Source organism: Cupressus sempervirens, chromosome 3 (assembly GCF_028749045.1).
Source record: "Cupressus sempervirens isolate cs-2001-9-10 chromosome 3, ASM2874904v1, whole genome shotgun sequence".
Classification (NCBI taxonomy): Eukaryota; Viridiplantae; Streptophyta; class Pinopsida; order Cupressales; family Cupressaceae; genus Cupressus; species Cupressus sempervirens.
Genome location: NC_143120.1, coordinates 977,392,563 through 977,420,407, shown reverse-complemented (window position 1 = coordinate 977,420,407; position 27,845 = coordinate 977,392,563). Strand labels below are relative to the sequence as shown.

Genomic DNA, 27,845 nt, shown 5'->3' with positions numbered 1-27,845 from the left:
TAATAGTGTACAGATTTCTTGTTAGTAGGCACCGTACGGATTTCGGGTTCTAGCCACTGTACGGATTTTCAATATAACTTTGTGTACGGGTTGTGAGGTCATCATGGTGTATGGATTTTTCATTATATCATGGCTAGCGTACGGGTTTTTAAATCATTGAACGGGATTTAAAGTTGCTCACCGTACGGATTTTAAAATGAGGATACTGTACTGATTCTAAATAAAAGCTACCGTACGAATTTTCTAAAGATTGGTTGCTGTACGATTTTTAGGCATTGTATAGGTTTTTGAAGGAGTCACTGTACGGAGTTTGGAGCTCTCATGCTACTGTAGCCGTACGGATTCCAAAGCAAGGAAGTGAAGATTCAATTTGTCAGAACAGGTTGCCGTATGAATTGAACAAGACTAGGTGTAGTATGGATTTGAGGATTGAACCCCAACCTATCATGTACGAACTTTAAAGGCGTCAAGCTTGAGGGATGGCATACTTGATACGTCCAGCCTCTCCTGTAGCCTGGTAGCCGTACGGAATGAATGGGTTTGCAGGAAAGAGGAAGTAGAAGAGCTATAAAAAAAAAATAAACGTCAACAAATCAAGAATGCTCAGAATGAGTATCAGATGATGCCATAGGGAAGGGGAAGCACTAGCGGTTGCCAGAAAGATTGTGGGATTAGGAGAAATTGTAGAAATAGCGTGTTCCGTGCATTTTTCTATGGGTTTCAGAGTGCTAATTTGGTCGTGGCGGCGAGGGGCGCTGCCCCCTAGACCCCCAGTTGTTGCGGATATTAGTCATGGGAAGTGGGACCAGTTGATGAAACTTGGAGCTGCTGCAGGCATAGTGTGCCAGAGGTGGAAAGATCTACGAAACAAGCATTTCGAAAGGGGTGTTACACTTGGAGTAGGTTTTGGCCGTGAAGTTGTCTTGGTGGATGCAGAGAGAGCTCGGGAGGAGTTGATCATCCAGTTGAAGGCAGTTCAACGACACTTGGCTTAGTGGACCCAAAGTTGGAAGTAGATAAAGCAACACTAATGGCTATCAAGGTCAGCTTGACTTAGGAGACAATGGCTACAGATGCCATGTGGGCTGGAGACCAGTTTGGTTCAGGCACAGAACGAATGTGAAAGTGATGTGACAGAAGCAGATTTATCTTGTTGAAGTTAGTCAGTTAATGTATTTTTTTTTGTAATTGTTGTCCGGAGATGACTTTTTCTTTTGGGGGGGATGATGTCGTAGGTAAATATTGGGTCGTCGACGGGTCCCTTTGGGAAGGTTCTTGTTATGTAGCCGATGGGCCCATTCGGTAATTGTCATGTAGTTGACGGACCCCTTCGGGAAGGTTCTTCGGAAAGTATTTATACCCCCTTCGGGAAGCATTGTATTCATCTTATCTTATGAAGCATAATGTAATGTTTTGGCATATGCGAATAATCTAAGGAGCTCTGCTGTTCGTGTTTCCATTATTTGTATGCATTGATTTATTTTACCCAGACGGTAAATAGACTAGAAATGTGAGGTTGAGTCTATGGAGAAGGTTGACTTCCTTACAATCAGGGTGCACCTAAAACTAAGCTTTTGAGGGAAAAAAGAGAAGGATATGTTGAAAGGGAAAAGGGGCGATGCACCAGATTGAAACATGGATCTCTCTGCCTATCACTTCACAAGACATTAATAAAACCTTCCAAACTACACAAATCTTGGCTCTATTCTACCCTCCAAGGATTCATGCACAAGTCAGAATTAATAAGATGGCAAAAGGAAGAGCAATTTTCACAACTCAACATCCATGAGCACATTAGATGCAATATATAAATCTGAAAGAATGAACATAGGCATTCAACAAAGGCAAACCATGCACAAGGTAGTTAAATGACAAGAAAAGGTAAAAAACAAGGATTTCTATTAATGCATGACGAAAGGAAACTACAATTGCAGAGCCTAAGCTACTGCAAAGAACATGAGAAGAACCTAGAAAATATGTGCAAACTTTGCCTTTATAGAGTTCAAGCATAACTTTGATTGCACATGATGTTCAAACCCTCAACTAGGATTAGGTCTTCAAAATATTTGATCATGAGAGATCATGAACAAATCTGATCTTGATCCATGTTGAAGTGACAGAGCACAACCAAAATTGAATGCTTTGTCCCATAAAATATTCCTTGCATCGTAGAAGTCTCCACTTGCAACCTTGTGCAACAACTATGGCACCAAAAATCTTTGTACTTTCATAAATGTGCCTTTGAGATAACAAAAGGCATGTTCAAGTTTTGTGAGTAGAGAGATGGAGTTAAGAGAATTGATATTTTGCAGAAGGAAGTTGAGAACCTATTTCAGCCTACTCTGAATTGATTACAAAGTCCTAGCTGGCAAAAAACCTCTAAGGGTGAATGGTCATGGCTGCCTTTGGACCAAAATGCATCATTATCATTTGAAAAGCCCTTTTAGAAAGGATTTGATTGATTAAACAATCGATCTAGATCCTAACCTCATCATTGCTGGCCCTTCAGAAACTGTTGACTACAAGCCGCAAAGTCACAACCATCTTTTGACTGTTAATATTCAAATATAGCCTCGCCACCTTTGTAGGTTAAAAATGTCAAATGACTTCGACCAATGAAATTGAAACATGTGGCCCATGGTTCCACTGCCCTTGTCTGGTTTTGCTTTAAACAACTTTCACTATTTTGCGGTCAAAAGATTTTAAAAGGCAGGGTATTTTGCAAAATGGTAAAAAGCCCTTGTCTTTAGCCATTATTGTTGTTTCGTCAATAAACCATGAATGGGCCCACCGTTGCCTTTGTGAAACAACAAAGAGCTTAGCCCTTTGCTACCTCACACCAATTAATAATATCAAAACACATGGCTACCGCTGTAGATATCCTTTAAAACTCCCTTTTGTCATTTCACGGTCATTATGAATTGACCGAATTGCATCTTTGCGAAATGTTGAAAAACCCTTTTGTTTATGAGCTTGGGCCCACCATCTATGTTTGCCTTCGTAGTTTCGCAGTCAGTGGAAGTTGACCAATATATGCTTTTTGTAAATTGACAACAAGTCTTTGTCTTGTCTACCATGGACCTTGGGGAAATGTGTCCACATTGTGCTGTTTCACAAAAAAATTGACCAAACCCCACTACACCTTCAACAAAATAGTAAAAAGCCGTGTCCATCTTAAGTTCTAGTCCACCATCCATGTGGCGACCTTTAGCTATTTCACAGATGAGAGAACTAGGTCCCCATATACCCTTTGAAAAATGACAAAAGCCATTTCCCTAAGGTGTGGACCCCTCCATCCTTCGTTGTGTCGTAGTCAATGAAAGATGACCCATTTGGCACCCTTGTGAAATGGTGAAAAATTCTTTTCATTAACCACCATCACCTTTACACAATTGTTTGATTATATGGAAAAAGACCGCTTGCAAAATTGTGAAGCTGTTAAAAAGGAGAAGGGGCTGATCATTTGAAGATATAAAGGGGGCATCAATGAGCTCACTTAAGTGATTGTGACCAGTTAAAGGTAGTCAACTGCATAACAAAAACAAAGTGAATGCTTGCTTGGAAAACTAGGGTTTTACTAGGGTTTAGGGGGCTTTTGGGATTTGGAAGGGTTTCAAATTGGTGATAACATCTGCATACACTTTTACTCATTGTGCAATTTGATCCTTCATGGAAATTTAACCCAAAGGGTTAATGGTGACCAAAAAGTCAATAGTTACCAATGTATGTGAGTATATATTTGGAACATTTTGTTGATGTCACCTATACTATTGGACCTTGCCCTTCCCTAGCTCCCCTTTTTGGCCTAAAGGAGCTTTTTTTCTTTTTTGTTATAAGTTGAATATGTGCTGTCAAAAGTGGGCAAACAAGATCAAAAAGCAAGTTCTTAGCTCTTCACTTCCATCCATGCACTTTTTCCAAAGTCAAGTATATTTTATTTAGTTTTTTTTTATGATAGTAAATTTTGGTGTATTACATAGATGTTTCGGCACTTGGAAATAATTTGTTTGCATGTGATGGCTTCATTTTATTTGCTTTGTATGCATTAAGGTTGCTGGTCAATGATTTTTTCATTGAGGAGGTATCATGGATTTTTTGTTCGTCCTTTTGTGGTCATTCTGACAAAGGATAATTATGGGACTTGGTGAAATGACATTTTAACACATCTTAGGTGGCTTAATCTTTTGCCTTGTCTTCATGGACTCATACGTGAACCAAACACCAAGGAGTACATCAGCTTGAGATATTAACAATGATCATGTTGTAGGTTTGTTTTGTTCTAGTGTTTATTATGACATTTTGTGTTGTATTGGATGTTGACTATCTCGACACACATTAGACTAAAGTTAGGGAGATCTATGGAGAACTTCATATCTCTTTGTTCCTTGAGGATCTTGCTGCATTTTGTTTCATTTTGTTTGATGACGCATATTGTACAACTTTTGTTAATGATACGTTAGGGAGCTTGAGTATATCACACATCTTGCATGTCAAGATGGTTCAGAGGATCATCTCGTTGTTCCACTCTTCATATTGAGCCAATCTCTTATCTATTGTTGTCCCTGATCAAATTGCAATTGCCACATCCATGACCCCTATTAATTTAGTGCAACAGGACATTCAACTTCTGTCAGACATGGGTACTTTGGATTCTTATCTTGCACAAAAACCATCATTGGTTGTGGAGTCTAATATTGCAGATCTGGAGGATTATATTGAGGACATTCATCTCTTCACTCATGACAACCACATCACTAACCATCATCATAGGCTTTGAAGGTTGCTCTACATCAGGCTTTACAGGATTTTGGATTGACATCATCTCATATCGTCATTTGGGCATTTGAGCAGCTTTTAGAGACATCATTTGGATTTGGATTCTTGATTCATCTAGTTTACGGAACTGGCCTCTGTGTTCACTAGTGGTTTTGTTTCTTCTTAAGGGAACACATGTTAGTAGGCAGCGTGTTGTGTTATGTCTTTAGGCTTACATCATAGGCACAAGAACTATTTCTTTATGAGGGGGTTGGGGGTTCACATCCTCATTCTCTCTCCTATTTGGGAGACATTCAATGTACATATGTGATAGAGGCAGCCCTGAGGGCGTCACATTTAGTCTTCCTATCCTTATTTTACTAGTGTATATTTATTGTATGTACTCTCTTTTGGAGAGGAGTCTTTTCCCAGGTGGTTTTCTTCTTTTCTTTAATTATGAAAGAGTTCATTTGTTTGTACATGAGTCCCTCACTAGGCCTTATAGCTGGGACCCATCTACACATTCATCCATCATTGTATTCTTTAGTTGGTTTTAAACTTCTCCTTCGGTTGATCCTTAGGGATGAGTTTTGGAATAAGTGGGTTAATCACCTAGTAATTAATTAATCATCAACGCTCTAGATCCTTTTTACTTTATTACATTTAAGATAAAATTAGGAGTGTTGTTTTTCCTATATTTAGATTGAGCTATTTATAGGCCACGTCGACACAATTCATTAGATGAGGGAACTTGTTATGATCTAATCCAATCCTTATCTAGGGTTTCATCTAGGATTTTTTAATAAGCATTTATTTGTACATTGTTATTATTCAGACGTATTCATTCAGATCAATCAATATAGAAGCCGTGATGCTTTTCTGTAAATCTCTCTGTCAAGGTGATTTGCATTGTAGGTGATTTTTAGGAGGGGCTTACCCTCAATTCTCATCAAATATTTGGTCAAGAACCATGCATTGAGATGTGAAAATATGAAAAAAATATCATAACCAAGTCTTCTTGTATCAGGTCAACTTTGATTAATTTTCCAGTTTGGAATTTTAATTAACTTAGCACTTATCTGATTTCACAGGAACTGTTAGTTTAAGTGTGCAATCTAAATGTCATTTCTTTTTACAGAATAGGTTGCTACGCTTTCCAACTTAGTGTTCCTCCACAAATAAATATCAACAGTTTGAAATCTTCAAGTCTGAAAGAATTGAGAAAAATATACACAAATGTTGAGTGTGTCAAATTACTCTACACAGAAGATTTTTTTAAAGACAATCCCATGTACGAGGATTTCTTCATAATGCTAATGTCAAAAAGGGCAAAAATGTGATTGGTGAAGCAAACTTACTTCAATAATGAAAACTGAAAGGTCCTTATCCTAATTATGATCTCAATTGATGGTAGAGAGCTGCTGCAGATTCAAAACTCAAACAATACTATTGCAGCCTCGACAGACATGAAGTTTGTGTTTGATCTAATCTATAGCAAAGAAACAGTTTTCTGGTGAGAAAATTTGCAAATCAAAAGTAGGATATTTTTTACTAAAAAAACCTGTTTTTTTAATATAAAAATTGAGAAGAGAATTGATTAAAAAAATGAAAATACTTCGTGGTTTATGTTGTTACTGGCGATTACATTGCATTGCACAATGCATAAATAATAAGTAGGTGCTAACCATTTTCAAAAATTCAGTCACTGTATAATTTATACAAAGTTAAACTGCAAATTGAGTATAAAGTTCCAAAAATAGATGTAGCCAATGAGTCTATGAGAAAGAGAACTACACTAAAGGGCTGTAATTCTATGATGAAGTTCTTGGGTTAGAGTTTCTCTCGAGTTTTTCAACTATATCATTATCATAGCTACACTGCTTAAGAAATCATAATCATCACCATCAAGGAAATCATCAGTTGTAGTCCAATGAAGATCTAGATCAATCTTGTTGAGGTCAATTGGCTGGTTTTCCCCAAATGTTACCAAGTTATTCATTAGCTTTTGCAGTTAAAATTGAAGAAAAGCAAAGATTGCAAATTATAATTATGATTGTGAGTACATAGGGCTGGAAGCCTGGCTCTATTGGCAAGAGCTTTTTGTTATAAGGACGAGGGCATAAGGTCCAATCCCCCCCCAAACCTATGTGGTACTGGAGAATGTGTCGTGAACGTCCCCTGTCATGTTAAAAAGTTTACCCGGTGTATTACAATTTATAGGGTGTGCTATACCCAATGTCTACAGTCTAAAAGAAATAAAAAAAATGATTGTTAGTATTTCAATTCTCTTAACCTTGAGCTTTCTTTAGTTTTAGGAAAAGGTTGTGGTGGACAAGCACCAAGTCAGTCATTTGTTGTCATGTTAGATGTTTGCATTTCTTGAAGTTGAAATGTATGTACTCCTAAGTATGTTCACAAGTAGATGCACTACATGGCTGGGTCAAAATGTACATAACCATCTGTTGAATGTTTTTGGCTTCTTGGCTTGAAAATGTTTACTTCTTCATTGAAAAACACAAATTATTTTGAGATGATATCATGTAAGATCTATAAAAAAGTTAACACCTTAAATTTACATGACCACAGTAAAAAATTTATCAAAAGTTTATTGCCCCTTCCTAGTTGGAAGGTCTTCTTGCCTTGCATGATAGCCTTCTAGAAAAAATGTACTTTGCCATTTGTTTGATTTGTGAAGGGAGACTCTATCTACTCATTTGAAATGAACGTTTGCTTCAAATTCATTTTTTTTTGGCAAATTGTTTGTAATGCAAGGACTTGTGTAGTAATTCTTGTCACTACTTGTTGAACTAGCTCCTTGCCTTTTGTGAAGGAGTGCATTATACATGACACTCTCCTGTTATTATAGATGGATTTGGCAACATTATGAGCCTTTTGAATATCTCGTTAACCAATATAATTATTTCAGTGTCCTCTAAGATTAGGAACCTCCTCTTAATAACACAAGCAACAATATTGTCTATAATAAACTAAACCATATTTAGTGGCCCTACATCCATGATGCCTTTGGGGAACAACTTGAACAATGTAGTTTTATATTTGCTTCTATATGATACATCCATGGATTTCAAAATGAGCACGTTAATATCACAAGAGACAAGGAAGTTGATGTGAGCCAACAGCTCCTATTTGTCCAACCTTTGATATTATGGTGCATTTGTTGGGAATGGGGGAGATTGTTGACAATTGATGAGTTGAAATTGTTGTTGACATGATGGTTTGATCACAGGTCTTGTCATTGATGTCAACATATGTTCTGTAGTTTTGGAATGAGGTTAGACAGACTCAGATTCTGTATGTTGCAGGCTATTGATCAGTACAATACAGACAATGTACAACAGTCTTGAGCATGCAAGCGTGGATTTGTGTTTCAGGTTGAGTGTAGACCTTATGGTTACGGTCACAACTCTTTATGTGCTGATTTTAGTGAGTTACAGTTGTTTTGGTGAAGATTGGTTGCAGGCTAGTGACAAAGAATTATGCCAAAGGTAGTTGCAGTATTTTGGGTATAACTTGATTGTGAGTATAAAGAATGGTAGAAGACTTGGTTTGGTGCATATCTTTAGATTTGTTGGTCATTTGGTTCTGTTTGGATTGATTGCTAGTGTGTGGCGTGTGGAATATCATTTTGGTAGCAGACAGAATAGTGTAGCATGTTAATTGATGTGGTGAGCATTAATTATGGATCTTGACGTGTATCTTATGAATTATAGTTGTTGTATATTTTCTTAAGAAGGCTGGTATGCCTTAGCATGGGTCTTATTCATTTATTTGTGCATTGGGGAAGTCCTAACAAACCAACCTAATTACATGGTTGTAACCTGTATAAAGGAAAGTAATTTCTTCTTTAATAATGTATGGAATGATTATTGTATGCGTGAGCCTTGATGCTGAAAATCAGAGCAGACTGGAAGGATTCTCAGATGCTTTGAAAAGAGGTATGAGTGGAATTTTAGTTTGGCATTTTTACTTGTCTCCATGACAAGCCGAGTAAAACAAAAGATTGCCTTGCATTGTTGGTCTGTACTTTTCATGGTGTATTGTTGATTGATTTTTTTTTTGTGGTAAATCCCCATGTACTGATTAGGTTGTTGACTTCTTAATCATTTGTGTTGATCCTTAAATGTTCATATGTTAATTTGGAAAAGAAATTATTTACTTCTTGTAATCTACCTGTATTTTGGTTGGTCAATCAGGTGGAGATTGTGTGGGAAAAGATCTGCAATATCAAGTTGTTGTCCTGAATGGAAAATTTACTCAACTGCCAAAAATATCAAAACAACACACTTCAGACTGTAGTTTTAGGAAGACAACAAGCAGTTCTGTTGATAAAGCCAATGAATAATTTGTTTAGAAAGCACAACCACCACTCATTACCCCTTAGTACAACTTTTAATATATCAATTCAGTGAAAGCTAACAAAATAATGAAAATGACCACAGTCTACCTGATCGGTGTTGTTTGGGTTTAGTCTTTGAAGCGTTTTCCTTGGAACATATATTTTCTTTTAGTATAAGTTAGGAAAGTGAAGAGGTAGGATAACTACATTATGCATGAATATAACTACAAAACTCAACAATCTTTGCATTGCCAAAAAATGCACATGAATGGTATTCTCTAATGCTACAAAACTAAATAATGGGTGTCAAACTCACAGCCTTGAAATTATATTTACCTTTGTTTATTTGTTTGACAACCAACCTCAGTGAAGTCACAAAGGAATGAAGGCCGCAATTGCAGTTGCAGAGAATTCATTGGTGCCAATATCTGCCAATATCTGCCCTAATCGACATTGAGGCACCTAACATTGTAATGTTGGGAAATAGGGTTTGCTAGCTTGTATGAGCAAACTAGGAAGCTTAGGGCTATTTCTGCTTTGATTAATTTGGAGGGAAAGACTCCAACTTGATTTAAGATGGCTCAAGCATAAAAATGAATCAGTGGTCCCTCATGATAGATTGAAAGGTGAACATGCAATTGTGAAAGAAGGATGCAAGATCTAGGCAAAGTGGAGAGAAAATATGTCTTTTTGTATGCATGGGAAAATAGAAAACTGGCAGGCAGATTCCAGTAGAAGATCATGAAAATTCATATTTTCATAGACCCGAGGCTGAATCTTTGACAAAATTAGGACCAAGGTGCCCAAGTGCTTGTTTTCAGGACTGAGGTGCCTAGCTCGACTTGTTCCGAACAGTTTCAATTATGATGAACTGTAATTGCAGCTCTCCTGCTTGTTTTGTAATTTTTGCTGTGCGTCTGCCACTTGTTCTTGCACACAAACACAAGGGAAAATGTTGTGTAGAAAAGAGGTTTTTCTAAGCCAAACCTTGGTTTTGGAATCAACCATGATTGAAATAAATTGAATTGAAGAGGAAACTTACTTAGTAAAATTATTTCATAAGATCTAAATGGGAAATCCTGAACACATGCTAGTCTAGAGGTTGAAGTTTTCCACAATGCTGGTTTTGAAGAATATGGTGGGACAAAATGCCTTGAATGATTCAATCCTTTCTCTTGAGGAATGGAGTGCTTGAATGAATTGGTAGCTTGAGTGTGTGTATCTTCCAAAATAGTGGAGGATACCTTGCTTTAATACTCTACCAAGCTTTTTAGGGTGCAAAACTTAGACCAAGCTAACATGAGTTTGAAAGTTCCGCTCAAATAAGCTAATCATTGAGCAATTTAAATTTGGGTCCCCAAGTTGGCACACTTCTAGGAGTGGGGTGCCCAATGCACCTTGCTCCCTCCAATGTAGTCCTATTCCCAAATTAGGACTTGAGGTCCAAAATGAAAAGGAGAAGCCAAAATTTAAGATGGAATTGAACTAGGATGAACAAGACCGAATGTGGGAGGTCGTACATGCTAAGATAGGGCCTAGTCAAGCAAGAAATTGCATAAGGATGCAATTAGGACGTTACATTTAGTCTCCACTTTAGTGAGAGTATGAGCATACACACATACTCATAGTAGAGTAGAAGAGAGAGACATGGTCAAAAATAGGAGGTAAGGCATGAGTAAGTTCAAAGGAAAAAATCCACAAACCTAGCATACCCAGAGTCTTAACTTGTACATCTAAATGCAAGAACACATAAAACGAGACAAAATAAAACAAAGGTAAACAAAGACAAAGACAAAAGACATATAACAAAGGGGTTAGTACTAAAAACAAAAGCTCCAAGTTAACTTAGTTGAAGTGACCTTGTAACATCCATTTTTCCTGGGTCTAATTTATCATTCAACATACTCAAGGAATACAGTTACTACTTCGTTTCATAGGAAGACAGTTATATCATTCATGTTCATGTGAATAAGATTTACCGTTAAAAACAGTTATACAAAATTCTTAACTAAAAACTTGAATTACCATCAAATGAAATTACTATAGAAATTGAAAACCACATACCTCGGAAAACTGAGTTCGAATCAAACTAGGGATGCTTCTGCAACCACCTGGGTTAGTTTTCAAATACACTATAACAATTTCACATGACAACTATCATCTAACAACCACTATCTTATAATAAAGGATAAATACAATTAAATACTTTTATTATTTTAAATTAAGGCATCACATACCACTATATCAATTAGGGCATCATTTACCACGGATTCAATTTAGGGCTTTTGCGGTTACGGTTTCAATTTAGGGCTCCCGCGACGACGGATACAATTTAGGGCTTTTGCGACCATAGATTCAACTAGGGCTTTCGATACCACGGATTCAATTAGGGCTTCCAATACCACTGTATCATTTAAGGTTCAGCTGTCGCACAATCAATTAAGGCTTCAAATTTCTTTTCCTTCCGATTACTTCTCTGTGACAGTAACTCAAGATTAGAAATATACTTATATTCGATATTCATATATATAAAAGTAAAATGATGATAACAATGAAATACTTTAATTTAATCTTACCTCCTCATAAATAAAAATTATAATACCTGTTTTCGATAACAATTGAATCCATAGCTTATCTCTATCTGAAGCATGTCCAACATCTTGAGAGAGGTGAAACATTGCAGGGGCTTAACCACCCAACCTCGGAGCACAATATATCCCCTCATGATCTCTAACGAGAAAGGCCCTCCCTATCTAGAATTGACAGGGAACATCATTCTATCCACTGGGCATCATGATATATAACACGCCATATGACTTGGCAGCAGGACTGGTTCATATTATTGATGATTCCTTTATCACACCTCATCACCCATCTTCTTGGCTATACAGTTGGGTGAGTCCTAGGTATCCCGAATTCTCAAAACAGTTGGTTCAAGAATGTTATAGGCATCCAACATTTCACTCTCTGTGGTTACACGATTATGTTCTTTAAAGATTTCGGGATTGATTGTTTAATTCTTATATCCTTCGGCATAATGATAATGGATCTATACTAAATTTTCCTTGGTTTCAGCAAAAGATTCATATTACTTTCATTCATAAGAGTACAAAAACATTTATATCCACAGTCATTGTAGTGTACCCGACCTGGGTCTATGGCTTAGCAAAGATTAAAAATTTGCTTTGTAACCTATTTACTAGTTCTTCCTGAGAGTACTATCCATTACCTCAGAGGTAGATGGGAAATACTTTCGTATAGGCTTGTATTGATATGAACTCCTTATTAAACAAAATTCTGTTACAAATTCTATATTCTAATATGGAATCTACATTCTGCTTTATAATCTTGTTATTCAATACTTAAACTTTTATACAGCCATCATGAAAAACAAAGAAACTTCTACAAAATTTACATGGAGCGAAACAAATACTGAAATTAATGGTGATAACACTGGCATGATTGTTGATCCATGGATTTCATTTTATTTCTATCTTACATATCCATTACTGGAAAAATCTTATGCTTATTTATTCTTTTTGGATTCAGAACACAGAAAGCCTTACATGGTTTTATCCAACTCATCTCCTTGCTTCCGTGGCGAGAGGAAACCATCTCTTGTTCAATAAAAATAAAGCACAAAACAGAAATCAGTTGCATGATTAATGACCATGGAAAGCCATCCAACAAGCGTTACACGATGACTAGCAAACATAACTTGAAATAGTGTCTTCTTTATGAGTATTATCACTGACTTAGTAACTGACAACTTAAGAAACAATATCGCATTCAATCTTTGCGGGGAATGAATATGAAAAAGGGTACATGGGTTGGTCTTACGTGACTCTACCGAAAGTCTAAATAAATATAGACCTTGATGTTTGGTATGATTCCGCCTAACATCTCTGAGATCTGCGGCTTGATAGTATTCAATCAATGGCACAATATGGACTCGGGTTCACTTTGGGAATATCTAACAAGGGTTTGTTTGCCAAGAGAATTGAATTTTGAAAGAGGAAGAAGAAGAATGGATGTCAACAGCCAAGGAAGTCCATAATATAGATTGGGCCAGACCTTACGGCTACCTTCGGTTACAAGGAACCTTTGGAATGCCAAAACAAATCGAATTTCAAGAGGGAAAAGAATAAAGGAAAAATAAGAAGTTGAAAAGAGAAATTGGAAAATTATAATAATTCAACTATTATAATTTAAACATTACTATTATAATGTACAACTAAACATCATTCTAATAAATTATTTAAATACAATGATGCCAATTCATTTTAATATTTAAAAGCACAAATTTAATTATTTACAATTAAAATCCTTTAAGATACGTTTTATAAATAATTACATTATTTTAATTAAATTATTTATTAAATAACTCAATTATTTAAATAAATTATTTATTTAAATAACTCATGCAGTTCCACAGATGTAATCTGTTTCAAATCGCTAGGTCGTTTACCCGTCTGCTAGTGATGGTGATGCCCTGCCTAATTATTTTCTGACAATGCTTCCACCCCTTCGACATACTCCCTGCAAGGAATTTTTCCATACTTAAATTATAAATTATATAATCATAAATAATCATAACAATTAACCTTTCGTATTAATTCCATGAATTCGCGATTAACAATCAACTAACATGTCATCTTCACTTGAAATCATAATGACCAATCATCTTACCATTTTGCTAGATTATATCAAATTAAATTACCAACTGACTTCATGTGAACCTCAACGGCTATATTTCAAGCTAGGTCAAAAATTGGGGTGTAATAGACCTCGATAGTCAAAATGTCTCAACCACTAATAGTATGCTTGAAATGTTATTACAAGAGTATATGTGTTCACATGGAAAAGATAGAGCATACATCAAAGATGAGATGAGACACCACGATCCAATCATCTAGCAAGGTGTGTTACGCTAAGAGATCATGGAGGAAAGAGAAGGGAAGCATAGATTACATGGGCTAGCAAGTCGTGTTATGCTAGGCGGTTCATGGAAGAAGCATCTATACCACGGGACAACAAGTTTTATTACAAAGTAATTGGAAAATATTTGCTTGTTATTAACAGTGATCAAGAGATCAATTTATACAAGAGATTGAACGATGTTTCCTTAGGAAACAATCGTAAAGAATAGAAACATAAAACTAAATATTATAATCTTTCTAATATTTACAAGAGATTACAATAGATAATCATTAGTTACTAAACAGAGATAATAGAAATTATCTATTATCGTAATACCCTTCCTTAATGGTTAATCTATCCAGAGCACGAAGCTATCAAAAAACGTAAAAGGCATATTTTTTCTACTTAGAGTGCTCCGTACTGTTTGCTGTGGGCTGTGAACCAGATTGCTTAGGTAGGAAAGCTAACCGCTTCTGACATTCAACCTTCATGTACCCATACTTGTGGCAATAGTTGCATTGAATGTTCCTTTTCCTAGAGCCTTTTGAAGCTAGAGCAGAGGACCAGAAACACCTTATCATTGTTGCGATATTCGAAGATGATTTGCATATGTTGTTTTTACGTGCCATAAGTGCGATCGTTGAACTTCTGATTTCCCTCGAGCAAAATATTAGTTAGAGATGCCATAACATGTTTTTTAGTGAAAAAGCATGAAAATCTGTGAAGGCATGTACTTCAAGGCAAAAAACAGAAGGCCCACAAAAAATGAAGAGGTACTAGAAGAGAGCTCGAAAAACCTAGGAGGAATATGTTGTCGGATTCTAGACCTGCTCGCTTGAAAATCGAGGCGCCTAGGAAACACAAATGATAAGGCAGTTGAGCTCTCAAAAAACCCATCAAGAATCTGTAAATTTCTTTTTGATTTGGTACAAAAAGTTAGGGTTTCGAACAAAAATGGCCTTGGCTACAAAAAGCTTAGAAAAATGGCATTATGTAACAATTAACCATTATTCTTTGTTTAGTTGAAGATTGCTGCTTATTACTTCCAAGAACTTACATTAAATTTTCTTTTCAGTGATATATAAAGCTAATGGAAAACACCTCGCAATCCCAATAAGCAAGGATATTATTACAACCAAAATTTGTACTCACACATAGAACTAGATTTTTTTAAGCACAAAATAGAACCAACAAATGATAATTCTACTCAGAATTTACTTTGCAAGACCATCCCAATAATATACAATATGGCTAAAACTAGAAAAATAAGTGGATAAAGCACAGTGCACACAAAAGGATGAGTAGAGTTACTAGCATGGACATGTCCAAGAGGGCGAGTGAAAATTCATTGATTGAACATAGTCCATTTTTATAACTTTTTATTGTTTTCAATCGTAGCTCCCTTGACATATTTTACCATTCCTAGAAAATGGGGAATTACACTTTATGATTTCTCATAATAAGAAACAATAAATTTAGCCATAATTTTGCCTCGTATACACATCACCATCTCCAAAGTATAATGAGTACTGCAGCATCAAAACAAAATTCATTTCGACATTCTTTAATGTCACTTTTTGAAGGGGATTGGTGGCTTTTTCTGGGACTTTGATGTCCCCAGCTGTTTGAGGGATGGTCAGCTGTTCTCTGTAGTCTCCTGCCCCCCTGTTTCGGAGTTGACTGCTGTTTCCAATGATTTCCCAAGTTTTGGGGACATCCCCTAGGTGTCACCCTGTCCCTCAAACGTCGTGGAGTTGAAAGGTCCAAGAAGTTTCCTTGGGTTTCCTTGAGGCTGGAGGACCAAAAAAGTTTGTAGGACAACTTCCAATCTTGAGTTTGCTGCAATTGCTGTGAGGTTAGAGATTGGAGTAATTGTGTTAGTAGCATTTGGTTCAGAAGAATGTTTTCAGTAAAGCCTAGACCAACTGAAGACCAAAATATATGTCAGGAGAAGTCCCATGCCACACTTTGAATGGCCAAGTTTGTCTGTATTCACAAGATGTAATAAATAAAATTGAAAATTTGAAAGCCATTCCTACTTATCATGTGGTCAGTTGTGTGTGTCCCTAGTCACAATGTGCTGCAGGCAGTTGTGTGTCCGTGTGGACAACATTCAAAACAATTGATTGTGTCCTTGTTCGTGCATGTAGTGAGACCATTTCTACTGAAGTAGTGTAGTGAGGCCATTCCCGCTAATGCTTGTTGTAAGTAGTCATGTGTCCTTGTTGGAAGCTACAGCATTCTGTTGTGAATAATTGCGTGTCCCTATTTATGTAGTTGTGTATGGATTGTAGTGTAGCCCTAGTTCATGTATTATGAATGTTTCTCAATGAACTGTAGTTGTATCCAAAACCATTGATTGTATTTAAACATCTGGAACTGTGTTTATGTCCAAATTACATGAAGATTATTGTCTCTGATTCTTAGGACTAATGCTAGAAATTATTTGCACATGGTTTGTTTATATAATGTACATTTTGGTAAAGATCATAGCCTACAATATAAAGTTTGTCAACCATAGGTTAGGTTGTTGGGAAGATTACAACACACGTAGAGAACAGACAATACAATACATAGAAATAATGGCTTGTTATGACACAGAATGAAAAGATCACATTGTATTTCTATATATTGTGTTGTCTATTCTCCGACCAAATTCAATGTCTTACAGAACATGCAATCTTAGTAGAAGATAATGGTAATGAGACCTTTATGCAATTATTTATGGACATAGCACTAACAACATTATATTACCTTTCAACATGGTTGAGACAGATAAGGCACTGAGTATTTGTCAAACCTAATGTGGTCTTCATCATTGCCTTTGTTAGGGTTCTAGACAACTAAAAACCATTTTGCAAAGGGGCCTTTCACAAGATGTATTTCAGAGTGCCGACAGTGCTGTGACCTTTGTTCTCAAAAGGGTGAAGCTCTTTTTGTGTCCACCAAATTCATCCTTTACATTTGAAACCATTCAACATAAGTGAATAATCAATAATCATAAAAAAAATAAAATGCATGAATTTCCAAAGCAGTTCTTTTTCCTTTGCAGATTTGAAAGATAGACATTACTGCTCTCTTGAGAGATACAGAATGCATATATTAATATAGTTTCATTTGTCCTAGTTATTACATCTTTCTTTGGTTACCATTCAACATTAATTTTGCTTGTGTTTATAATACATCTAAATTCACACAGTAGACTGTTGTTCCTTGAAGTCTCACTAGGATTTGGATCAGAGTTTGCCCTGGGAATTGATTCAAAAGTGTTGCGTAACAAAAAGTAAACAATTTTTTTTTTGATGGCGAGCGGTAGCGGTAGCAGTTTGAAGGGTTTGGGCGGGAAAGAGATTTTGAATTTTGCGTGATTTGTGCCAGGAGTGCGATCCCTGTCAGCTGGAGATTCCTCTATTCCTGGCGATGTTGAGGATGGAGGTACTTTGGAGGACCCAGGTGGAGGCGGGATTTTGGAGGACTTGGGAGGAGGGCCCAAGTTGATTAAAAAATGGTCAAGCTTGTTTGGAGTACGCCCCACTGGTAAATCCGTCTTTCCGCCGGTCAAAGATATGTTAGCGAGGGATAAAGGTAAGTTCTCCATTGAAATCCCTGATCAGATTATTGACAAAAACATTTCGATCATGGACTCAACTTTGGTTGGGAGATTTATTGGGGCGAGACCCAACATAGATGATGTGAGGAGTTTTGTTCGTAAGAAATGGAGCTTGAAAGGTCAAGTTGATGTTTCAGCGATGGCTAAAGGGTGTTTCTCTTTTTGTTTTTCTTGTGATGAGGACAAACGGGATATCCTTTGCAGTAGCCCTTGTTTGATGGGGAGGCACACTCTGATTCTCCAGAAATGGACTCCTAACCTTTACTCTCTGGATGACTGTTATTCAAGCCCTAGTTTGGGTTCGTTTATCGGGTCTTCCCCTTGAGTTTTGGGCGGAAGATGTTTTTCAGGGCATTGCCAATACCTTTGGGGAGCTCCTTTCTTTAGATCCAATGACTGTGTCTCGGAAAAGGATGAACTATGCCAGATTTTGTGTTGGAGTTACACAAGGGGTGGATATGCCTGAATCTATTTCTTTAAAGTCCAAATTGGAAATATGGGACCAACGTATTGAATTTGAATCTATCCCCTTTGTCTGCTTTCAATGCAAGAAGGCTGGGCATTGGGCCAAAAAATGTCCCTCCTTAAGAGATAAGCCCAAAAAGGCTAAGAAAGTGTGGATGAGGAAGGATATTAACAGGATTGATGGGTCTGCGAAGGATTTTGGGGGGGTTTTAGGCGGGTCCACTTCTTCTAAGGAACGACACAAGGTTTTAGAGACTGCTAAGAGTGATGAGGTGGGTTTAGGTGAGATTGCTTCTCCGAAGGAACAGAGTATTGGCCTAAATAATGATGTAGGTGGTGGTGTGATTGAGCCTGTGAGGAATCCTCCTTAGAAGCAACAAGATAGTATTGATTGTGATGTGGGGGTTGTTCAATCTAGGTTGGATCCCCCAACGGTGAAGGAGAGAGGTATGATGATTTGTGCTCAGAACATGCCGGTGATTGTTCATAGGGATAGTCTGGAGAAGATCCTAGCTGATAAGGATATCATTCCCAAGGATGGGAAGGGTGTTGTAGAAGATGGGACCCAATCGGTGTCTGTTTTGCCTTTGGGTACTGTAGCCAAGGAAACTTTAATGGAAGGAAACTTTGTTAGAGGGAAGGTTGAGGACCTTCTTTTTGTTTCTCAAGATGAGGAAGCTTTGTGGGAAGAGGAGGGTTTTGTAGATAATTGGATTCCCGTTGGTAAAAATGCCAAAGGCAGAAATAAAGGTAGGAAAAAGGAGGAGGAGTCTGTGCCTACTAAGAACATGAAGAAAGGACCCAAGGCAAAAGGGGAGGTCCTAAAGAGTAGGACAGAGGTACTTTCTTCTAAGACTCATAGAGCTACTATTAAGAATGGGGATGTTGGATCTTCTCCCTCTCCAGTGGGAAGACCTTCCAATTTGCAGAAGAGAACAGCTGAAACCAACAAGAGCATTGGTGATGGGAGTCAGAGAACCATCCTGGAAGCAAAAAATTTCCATAAATTATGAAGATAATCTCATGAAATATTCGAGGGTTAAATAACCCTCATAAACATGATATTTTGAAGAACATGATAAGGGATAACAAGCCGAATATTATTGTGATTCAAGAAACAAAGATGCTAAAGGATAAGGTGGAATGTCTTCCAATATTAAGGGTGGAAGGATTATTGGAAATGATTTGGAGGGAGCCTCAGGTGGTATGGCAGTTTTTTGGATAAATAGATGGATTCAAGGGGAGATTATCTCACAAAACAAAAACATGATGAATGTTAGATTCAAAAATTCTAAAGATGATTACTTTAGTTGGGTCCTCACTAATGTCTATGCTCCTAACTCCAAATGGGGAAGAAAGGCATTGTGGGAAGATATTTCTAATAAGAGAAAACTTTTTGCTGATGAGAACTGGATTGTCATGGGGGATTTCAATACTCCGTTAAAAGAAAATGAAAAATGGGGAGGGAGCCAAACTATTTTGGACAATAGAATTGATTTAATGGAGTTTATTGATCAACATCTTCTTCATGATATTGATCTGCATGGGATTGAGTACACTTGGACAAATAGAAGGTCTAGTAAGGATCTTATACAGGTTAGGTTGGATCGTGCTCTCATTAGTAATGACTGGCTCCTTAAGTATAAATTTAATCTTAGTGCCCAAGTTAGGGTGGGATTGGATCATTACCCAATTTTTTTGGTTGTTGAAAAGATTAATTTTCATAAGAATTTCCCATTTAGGTTTGAAAAATGTGGACTCTCCATCTAGGCTTGGAGACTAGGAGTGGTGGGGTATTCAAGTTGAAGGTACAACTATGTTTAGAGTTGTGGCAAAACTGAAAAATGTTAAGAAGAATATTAAGATTTGGAATAAACATACATTTGGCAATATTTTTGAGAACAAAAAAAAGATTTTGGAGGAACTTAAGGACATTCAAGCTAGGATTCAGATTGAGGGTTATGAGACTGTCTCTAGGGAAGAGGAAAGTGGCAAATTGGTTGAACTTCATGACATCATCTCTAAAGAGGAAACGTTTTGGAGACAACGCTCCAGAAAGGTCTTTTTGAAGGATGGACACTGTAATACTAAGTACTTTCATGTTACTACACTCAAGCATAGGATGGCTAACAGAATCTCCAGAATTAATACGGATGAGGGACTAACTGATAATGAAGAGTATCAAAATTGAGGTAGTGGATTTTTTTAAAAATCTGCTGCAAGGGTACAATCTGGATCTGGAGAAGTAGGAAATGTTCCTTGGATGCATCCCAGCCTGTGTCTCTGAGGATCAGAATGTTCTTCTCTCTTCTATTCCGTCATCGGATGAGATTTCTAAGGCTGTTTTTTCCTTTGAAGGAGACAAAGCCCCTGGTCCTGATGGATTCCCATTCCTGTTCTTTCATAAGTACTGGCATATTATTGGTGCTGATATTTGTAGTGGTGTGAAGGAATTTTTTGGGTCCAGAAACATCCTTAAAGAGCTGAATGGTACCTTTCTTGCCCTTATTCCAAAGGAGCCGGGTGCAGATAGAATGGACTTGTTCAGGCCTATCAGTCTGTGTAATTCTTTTTACAAGATTATTTCTAAGGTTCTTACCCTTAGAATTTTGTCTATTCTTCCCTTTAATAATTTCTAGACAACAAACTGGTTTTGTTCCTAGTAGACAGATTGTGGATTCCATTATTACAGTGCATGAAAATATCCATTCTCTCTCAGTGTTTAAAAAGGAAGGTTTTTTGCTCAAACTTGATCTCTCTAAAGCTTATGATAGAGTTGACTGGCACTTTCTCCATCGTGTTCTAGAAGCTTTTAGTTTTAATAAGAGATTTAGGAATCTTATCTTTATGCTGGTGTCGCCTGCTTCCTTCTCGGCGCTTGTGAATGGTTCCCCCACTTCTTTTTTTAAGGCATCCAGGGGCCTTAGACAAGGAGACCCGATTTCTCCTATCCTTTTTTTATCATTTTGGTAGAATGTCTGGGGAGATTTGTTGATAATATGGTGCTTAATGGGGACTTTGTGGGCCTTAATCCTTCCTTGTTTGCTTCAGTGTGTTCTCACCAACAATTTGTTGATGACTCTATTGTTATGGGAGAGGCTTCGGTAAAGAATGCAAGGAATATTAAGAAGGCTTTGGTGGACTATGGGAATGCTACAGGTCAAATTATTAATTGGAGTAAAAGTCTGATTTATTTTATGAATGTCAATGAAGACAGACAAATGAAGATAAAAAAGATTATGGGCTGCGAGATTGGTTCTTTGCCCGGTTCTTATTTGGGATTACCTTTGGGGTTATCCCCTCCTAACAGCTTTTGGAACTCGCTGATTGATAAAATTCACTTGAAACTTGCTGGCTGGAAAGGATCTCTTCTTAGTCAGGCAGGTAAGGTTGTTGTTTTGAAGTCAATTTTGGAAAGTGTCCCGCTTTATGCTTTGAGTATATTTAAAATTCCAAGAAAATATGCTCTTGCTATTGAAAAAATTCAGAAAAATTTCTTGTGGATGGGTACGGAGAATAAAAAAAGACTTCCTCTGATTGCTTGGGAAAATGTTTGTATGCCTCGAAAGAAGGGTGGGCTTGGCTTACGAAGAGTCACATCAATGAATGATTTATTATTGGCAAAACTCTTATGGAGATGGCATAAAGAGGTAGGGGAATGGAAGAATGTTTGGACTGATAAATACAACAAAGATAACTTTTGACTTTAACTACTTCCTTAATAGTAATATGGATCAAGGGGGGTCTCCGATTTGGAAGAATGCTCAAAAACTTATAGAAATTATTAGAAAAGGGGTTAAATGGAAGGTAGGTAATGGTACTAGAGTTCTTTTTTGGGAAGACATTTGGATTTTGGATTACCCCCTGTGTGAGGATCCAAGATGGAATAGGTACATGGATCTTTGTAAGACTCAGATTGGAACTCTTGTGGCGGATTATTTGAAAGAGAATAAATGGATGGACCTCAATGGAGTGGACACCAATTTGGGTTGAACTCAGTAAATGCCTGAATGTGTTTTTCTTAAACCAAAATGCGGATGAGTTGATTTGGAAAAATGATCCCAGTGGTGTATTCTCAATTGCCTCTGCCTATAATTTTTCCTTTGATGATTATGAAGAACCGTGTTGGGCTAAGGCTTGGTTGAAGGGTATGACACCCAAAGTCAATATTTTCTTTTGGATCCTTTTGCAGAATAAAGTCCTCACTCTTGATAATTTTAAAAAGAGAGGGATAATTATTATTAATAGATGTGTTCTCTGTAAGAATGATGGGGAATTGCTGGACCAAATCACTTTGCACTGTCCTTTTACTAAGAAGATTTGGGATAAAATTTGCAGCCTCTTGAATGTTGAGTGGGTGTTCCCCTTCACGATTCAGCAGTTCTTTACTAGTTGGAAGGCTCCTTCTAAGAATACTCTGATTGCTAAACTGTGGGACTTCATTCTTCTGTATATGGGATGGGGTATTTGGAAGGAGCGCAATGATAGGATCTTTAGAGATGTGGAATCCAGTCCTAATCAGGTCTTCCATAAGATTAAGATCCTTATGATTGAGAATATTAAAACTATGGGATCTGGACAGAAACCATGTAATGAGTGGGAAGCCCGTGTTCTTCATAATTGGAATCTAAAAAGTTTGAGTATGGGTGTTCATAGACCTAATCCTAGGGAACATGCTAGGTGGGATTGTCCTCCTGAGAATTGGTTTAAGATAAACTTTGATGGGGCCTTGAAAGGAAACCTGGGCAAAGCAGGGTACTATATTGTGATAAGAAATACAAATGGTGATAATATGGGATGTATGGCTATACCAATTGGAAATCAAACAAATCACGTTGCTGAAGCCTCTACTGCTCTTCATGGTCTTATTTATGCTAAGAAAATGAATATGAAAAATATATGGGTGGAAGGGGATTCACTCAATATTATTAATTGCCTTAATAAAAACTCTATACCTTCGTGGACAATTAGTAATATTATCTTTGAGGCTATTAACATTATAAATTCTTTTGATAATTGTGTTATCACTCACAATTTCAGAGAAGCTAATGGTACTGCTGACTAGGCAGCAAATGTGGTGTGTAGTAGTGATCAAATTAATGATCCTTTACCTATGGATGGACGCCAACTCTTTTATCATGACAAATGGAGGTCATTGCAAAAAGATTTTCATATATGATAGTGTTAGTACAATGTAATAATGTGGAGATAAGTGGCTGCGGGTGTTGGGTTATTATCTTCAATGATATTAGCTTTTTTTCGCACGGATTCTGGGTCATTTTTGTCTTTCTCCTCTTCGTTTTCTGTGAGACTCTTTTTGTCACATTCATTTGGGGGTTTCAGACGAAGAAGAACTGAGTTTTTGGAGACAGGAAAATGGGAGGTAAGAGGAAAAGGGTGGAACCAGTGAGTTGTTCGGAGTGGATGAAGGAGGAGGTGTGGGATATGCTGAGGTAGGGTAATTTCACTGAGTATATGGAGAGGCTTAACGGTAATAACCCAACCATTACACATCAGTTTATTAAAACATGGAAGGAGGGCTCGATTATGGTGGGTAATCAGTGTATGGAGATTTTGGAGGAGGTGATTGTTGAGGCCATGGGCTTGGAGTTCGATGGCATTAATTTCTATAGGGAGCAAAAACTCTCAGACAGAACTATCAAGGATTTTGTGGAGTCCGAGCACGAGAAGAGCCATCTCATCAAAATAGGTAATTCCTATATCAATCCGGCCTCTATTTCTCACCCATGGTGTTTTGTTTTGTTTGTGATAATGGAGTACTTAACTCTTGATGGGAGATTCACGAAATGTTATGGGTATCATTTCATGCTGGCCAACCACTTTCGGCACAATGTTAAGATCAACTTTCCTTACTATTTGAGACAGTCTCTTAGCATTTCTGTCCATGCTATTCAAAATGACCCGAATGGCGAACATGTCTGCCATGAGGGTCTCATGGTTCTCATCATGAATGTTTTAAAATCTAAGAAGATTGTGAGGACTAGAGGCCATCTGAAGGATGCTGATTATGATACAGAAGGGAGCATTCCAGAGAAGGGTTATGATTTTGAAACCCAGGATGAAACCAAGGGGGGTGAGGAGAATTTGAATAAGGGCATTGGGGGTAGTTCAAAGAAGAAGAAAAAAGTGTTGGTTCTCTCTGATTCAGAAAGGAAAGTGATTTTATGGAGGATTTGGTGAGGGATTATAAAAAGAAAAGAGAGAGTAAGGGAAAGAGGAATAAGGGCATCCTTGCTATGAGGGCTTCTTCCCCTTTGGATGATGAGCCCTTAGCCCGAAGGTTGGAAAGGAAAAGATATCCTTCAAGATGTCAGGAGAAGCACTTAAGGTATAAAGGGGAGTCGGATAATGAGGAATTTGAGGAACAGGGGATACACCCTGATTTTGTTGAAAAGTCTGAAGGTATGCTAGGGTCTACTAAAGGGATGCATGGTAACCCTGGCACAATTCTGAAAGAGATTGGGGTTATGAAAAATCAAATACAGATGCTTGGAAGGGATATGCAAGCTTTGAGGAAAGAAGTTGGGCATGCTAGCAAAATAGCTCGTGGTGAACGCATACTTGGACAACACATTGATAGATTAATGGAGGTGGTAGGGAGTGCAGAAGATGTTAAAAACCTAATGCAAAAGATCCCGCAGTTCGAGGCAAAAAATAGGGCAATGGACAAAGAGTTGAATGCCAACCAGGGGAAGATAACAAAATTGGAAGCCAAGAGGAGCAATCCAGAAAAATTGGTCAAACAAATTGTTGAGAATGTGAGCACTCTGCTGAAGAAAGTGGATATTGAGAAAGGTTAGGACTCCCCTCAAGTTGTGGAGGGTCAGGGTCCCAGCAAGCGTACTCGGGCTCACTCAAAGCAGATTGAGGACACGGGCAAAAAGGATGAGGTAAAGGCAGTGGCTGAAAACATGCACATCCTTGTGGACCAAGCGCTGGACCTGATCAAGTCTTCTTAGCTGGCTTTTTGCTGTCTTTTTGCAGTTTTTCAGCAGTTCTCTTAGTGACCTCTCTAGCATTCTTTTTGGAGGTCTGTTTCATGTATGCTCTAAGTTGCTTTCTATGGTGCTTTATTCTTTGTTTCTTTCTAGACTTTATGTAAAAAGGTTTCGGGTCCTTTAAAACCTGCTTTTACTTAATCAAAACAAAATGTTCTGTCAAATGAGCATAAAATTCTTGTACCCAAAAGGATGTCTTGTTTGCGATACAAAAAACATGGTTCAATAAAGATTTGACTAAAAACTATACAGTTGAATCCCAAAAAAACATATAATTACTTTTGATTTTATTTATTATAAACCTTAATATCTATCTCCCATCCAGTAGGATGGAGATAGCGCTTTTCTGTTAAATATGCTGGCTAAGTTGCTCTGTGAGTTAAATGATATTATTTCTTACTTTTCAAGGATGTCTGACACTCTCTTCTGGTTTATTGCTCTACAGGACATTGATAAGAAATTGTGTAAGTGTGCAGATCATATTCATGGATATAAATGACAATGAAATTTTATTTTGTTCTGTATGTTGTTGACATGAACTACATTAGCTAGGTTTAGAACTTGGAAGCTGACTTATTCTGTCTTTTTGCAGATTGTGGCGGTAGTTTCAATTCAACTATGGACTGCTACATCCCTGCTCGATGCAAATTGGCTCAAGATAATTATTGTGGCATACTTCTTTGGCTCCTTTATGAATCACAATTTGTTCCTGGCAATTCATGAGCTTAGTCATAATTTGGCCTTTTCAACACCTACATATAATCGTCTGTTGGGCATATTTGCTAACCTTCCAATTGGTGTTCCCATGTCTGTCACTTTTCAAAAATATCATCTTGAGCATCACAGATACCAGGGAGTTGATGGGATTGACGTGGACATTCCCACTTATACAGAGGGACATGTGGTGTCAAATATGTTTTGGAAAATTGTCTGGGTTTTACTACAGCTGTTTTTTTATGCTTTTAGGCCATTGTTTGTGAATCCAAAGCCTCCAGGGATTTGGGAGGCCAGTAACCTACTAGTGCAGATAACCCTTGATGTGGTTCTTGTATACTTCTGGGGTTGGAAGTCCTTTGCATACCTTATTTTAGCAACATTTCTGGGCGGGGGTATGCATCCCATGGCTGGGCATTTCATTTCAGAGCATTACGTGTTCCAGAAGGGACAGGAGACCTATTCATACTATGGTCCACTGAACATGTTGACATGGAATGTTGGATACCATAATGAACACCATGATTTTCCAAGGATATCTGGTAGCAAGCTTCATAAAGTTAGGAAGATTGCACCTGAGTACTATGAAGGCCTAAGTTATTATAAATCATGGACACAAGTAATTTACATGTATGTTATGGATCAGACAGTGGGACCTTTCAGTAGGATGAAACGAAAGCTTCAGTCCAATGGCCGTGAAAAGAAGAACTGACAATTATTGTGAATTCTCTGGTAAATGATGCTTTTGATTCTGTACTCATTTGCCACATTTTGTAATAGACAGGCTATCTTTGTATCTATTTTTGGCACATACGGCACACGTTTCTTAATTTTATTTTGATGGAAGTGCATTTCTTGCATTTATCATTTTTCAATTCATGGAAGTTGAATTCTATGGTGATGGTTGATGGATTTTGTTCAGACAGTGGTACTATGTTCTAAGGTTTTACTGTTTATAAGTACTTTTGTTTTCTTGTGGTCAAACTTAAGAGAAATTGAATAAGAAATGTGGAGTCAAAAACATCCTCTGTTTTTGATCTAAATTTGATGGAGCTAGCGTATTTTATTATGCTAATCACATTCAATCTATGATCTTTTAAAATTATTGCCTGGTTTTATCCAAATGGATTAAATTGATGCAATCTAGTGCATGTATTTGTCTGAAATAAATCTGTATTACTGATCGGGTTACTTTGCTAAGAGGGAACTCAATCAGTTTACTGTTAAATTTATATTTTCAAAAAATGCAAAGTGACCAGACAATATTTTCATGTTTTCTATTTCTAATAGTTTGCACGATATCATTGTACACATTTTCTGCAATATCTGCAAACTGTTGCAATTTTCAAAATCTCATTTCAGGGAACTGCGTCACCAATATATTCTGTATTGTGTTCGTACAAGGTACATGTTTGTCATAAATGTTTCATAGCTATAATAGCATGGTAGTTTTGTCGTATTATTGTAAATGGCATTTGATGTAACTTGCAAGATTATTTGAATATCTTTCCTAAATTCTCTCATTTTTTTGACATATGTACTTTCTTCCAGTTACCCGTTTCCTCATCAGTCATTAGAGCAACATCTCAATTTTAGTTTGTTTATGCCTCATTTGAAAAGCTATCTATCTATCTATCTATCTATCTATCTATCTATATATATATATCTTATAATTCTGCGATAATTCTGTAGTTGGAACTGTCATTTGCTAAAAGAGGGGTAAACATTTATTCAAAACAAAGAGAAGAACAAAGCAAGAATGACAAACTGCCCTGTAGAGAAAATTACCTATTTTCTCACCATTCATTACACTAACATTTCAATTTTAGTTTGTTTATGCGTCATTTGAAAAGTTATTTTCAATATCTTTTTATATTTTATATTTCATATTTTCGTATGATTCTGGGATGATTCTGCAGTTGGAACTGTCGTGCTAAAAGAGGCTTAAAAGTTTATTCATAACAAAGAGAAGAATGGCCAACTGCCTTGTAGAGAGGAGAGCACT

General features: G+C 37.1%; 1 protein-coding gene across 2 annotated transcripts in view; it reads left to right on the top strand.

Annotated features, from left to right (window-relative positions):
- The window catches only part of DES-1-LIKE (fatty acid desaturase family protein), a 40,883-nt gene extending 14,168 nt beyond the window's left edge, over positions 1–26,715 (top strand). For both annotated transcript variants that reach the window (XM_089822682.1, XM_089822681.1), the window contains one exon: positions 25,719–26,715. In XM_089822682.1, the coding sequence (XP_089678808.1) occupies positions 25,719–26,552 (834 nt within the window). In that variant the 3' untranslated portion in view covers positions 26,553–26,715. The remainder of the gene's footprint in view (positions 1–25,718) is intronic.
- The last annotated feature ends 1,130 nt before the right edge of the window (positions 26,716–27,845 follow it).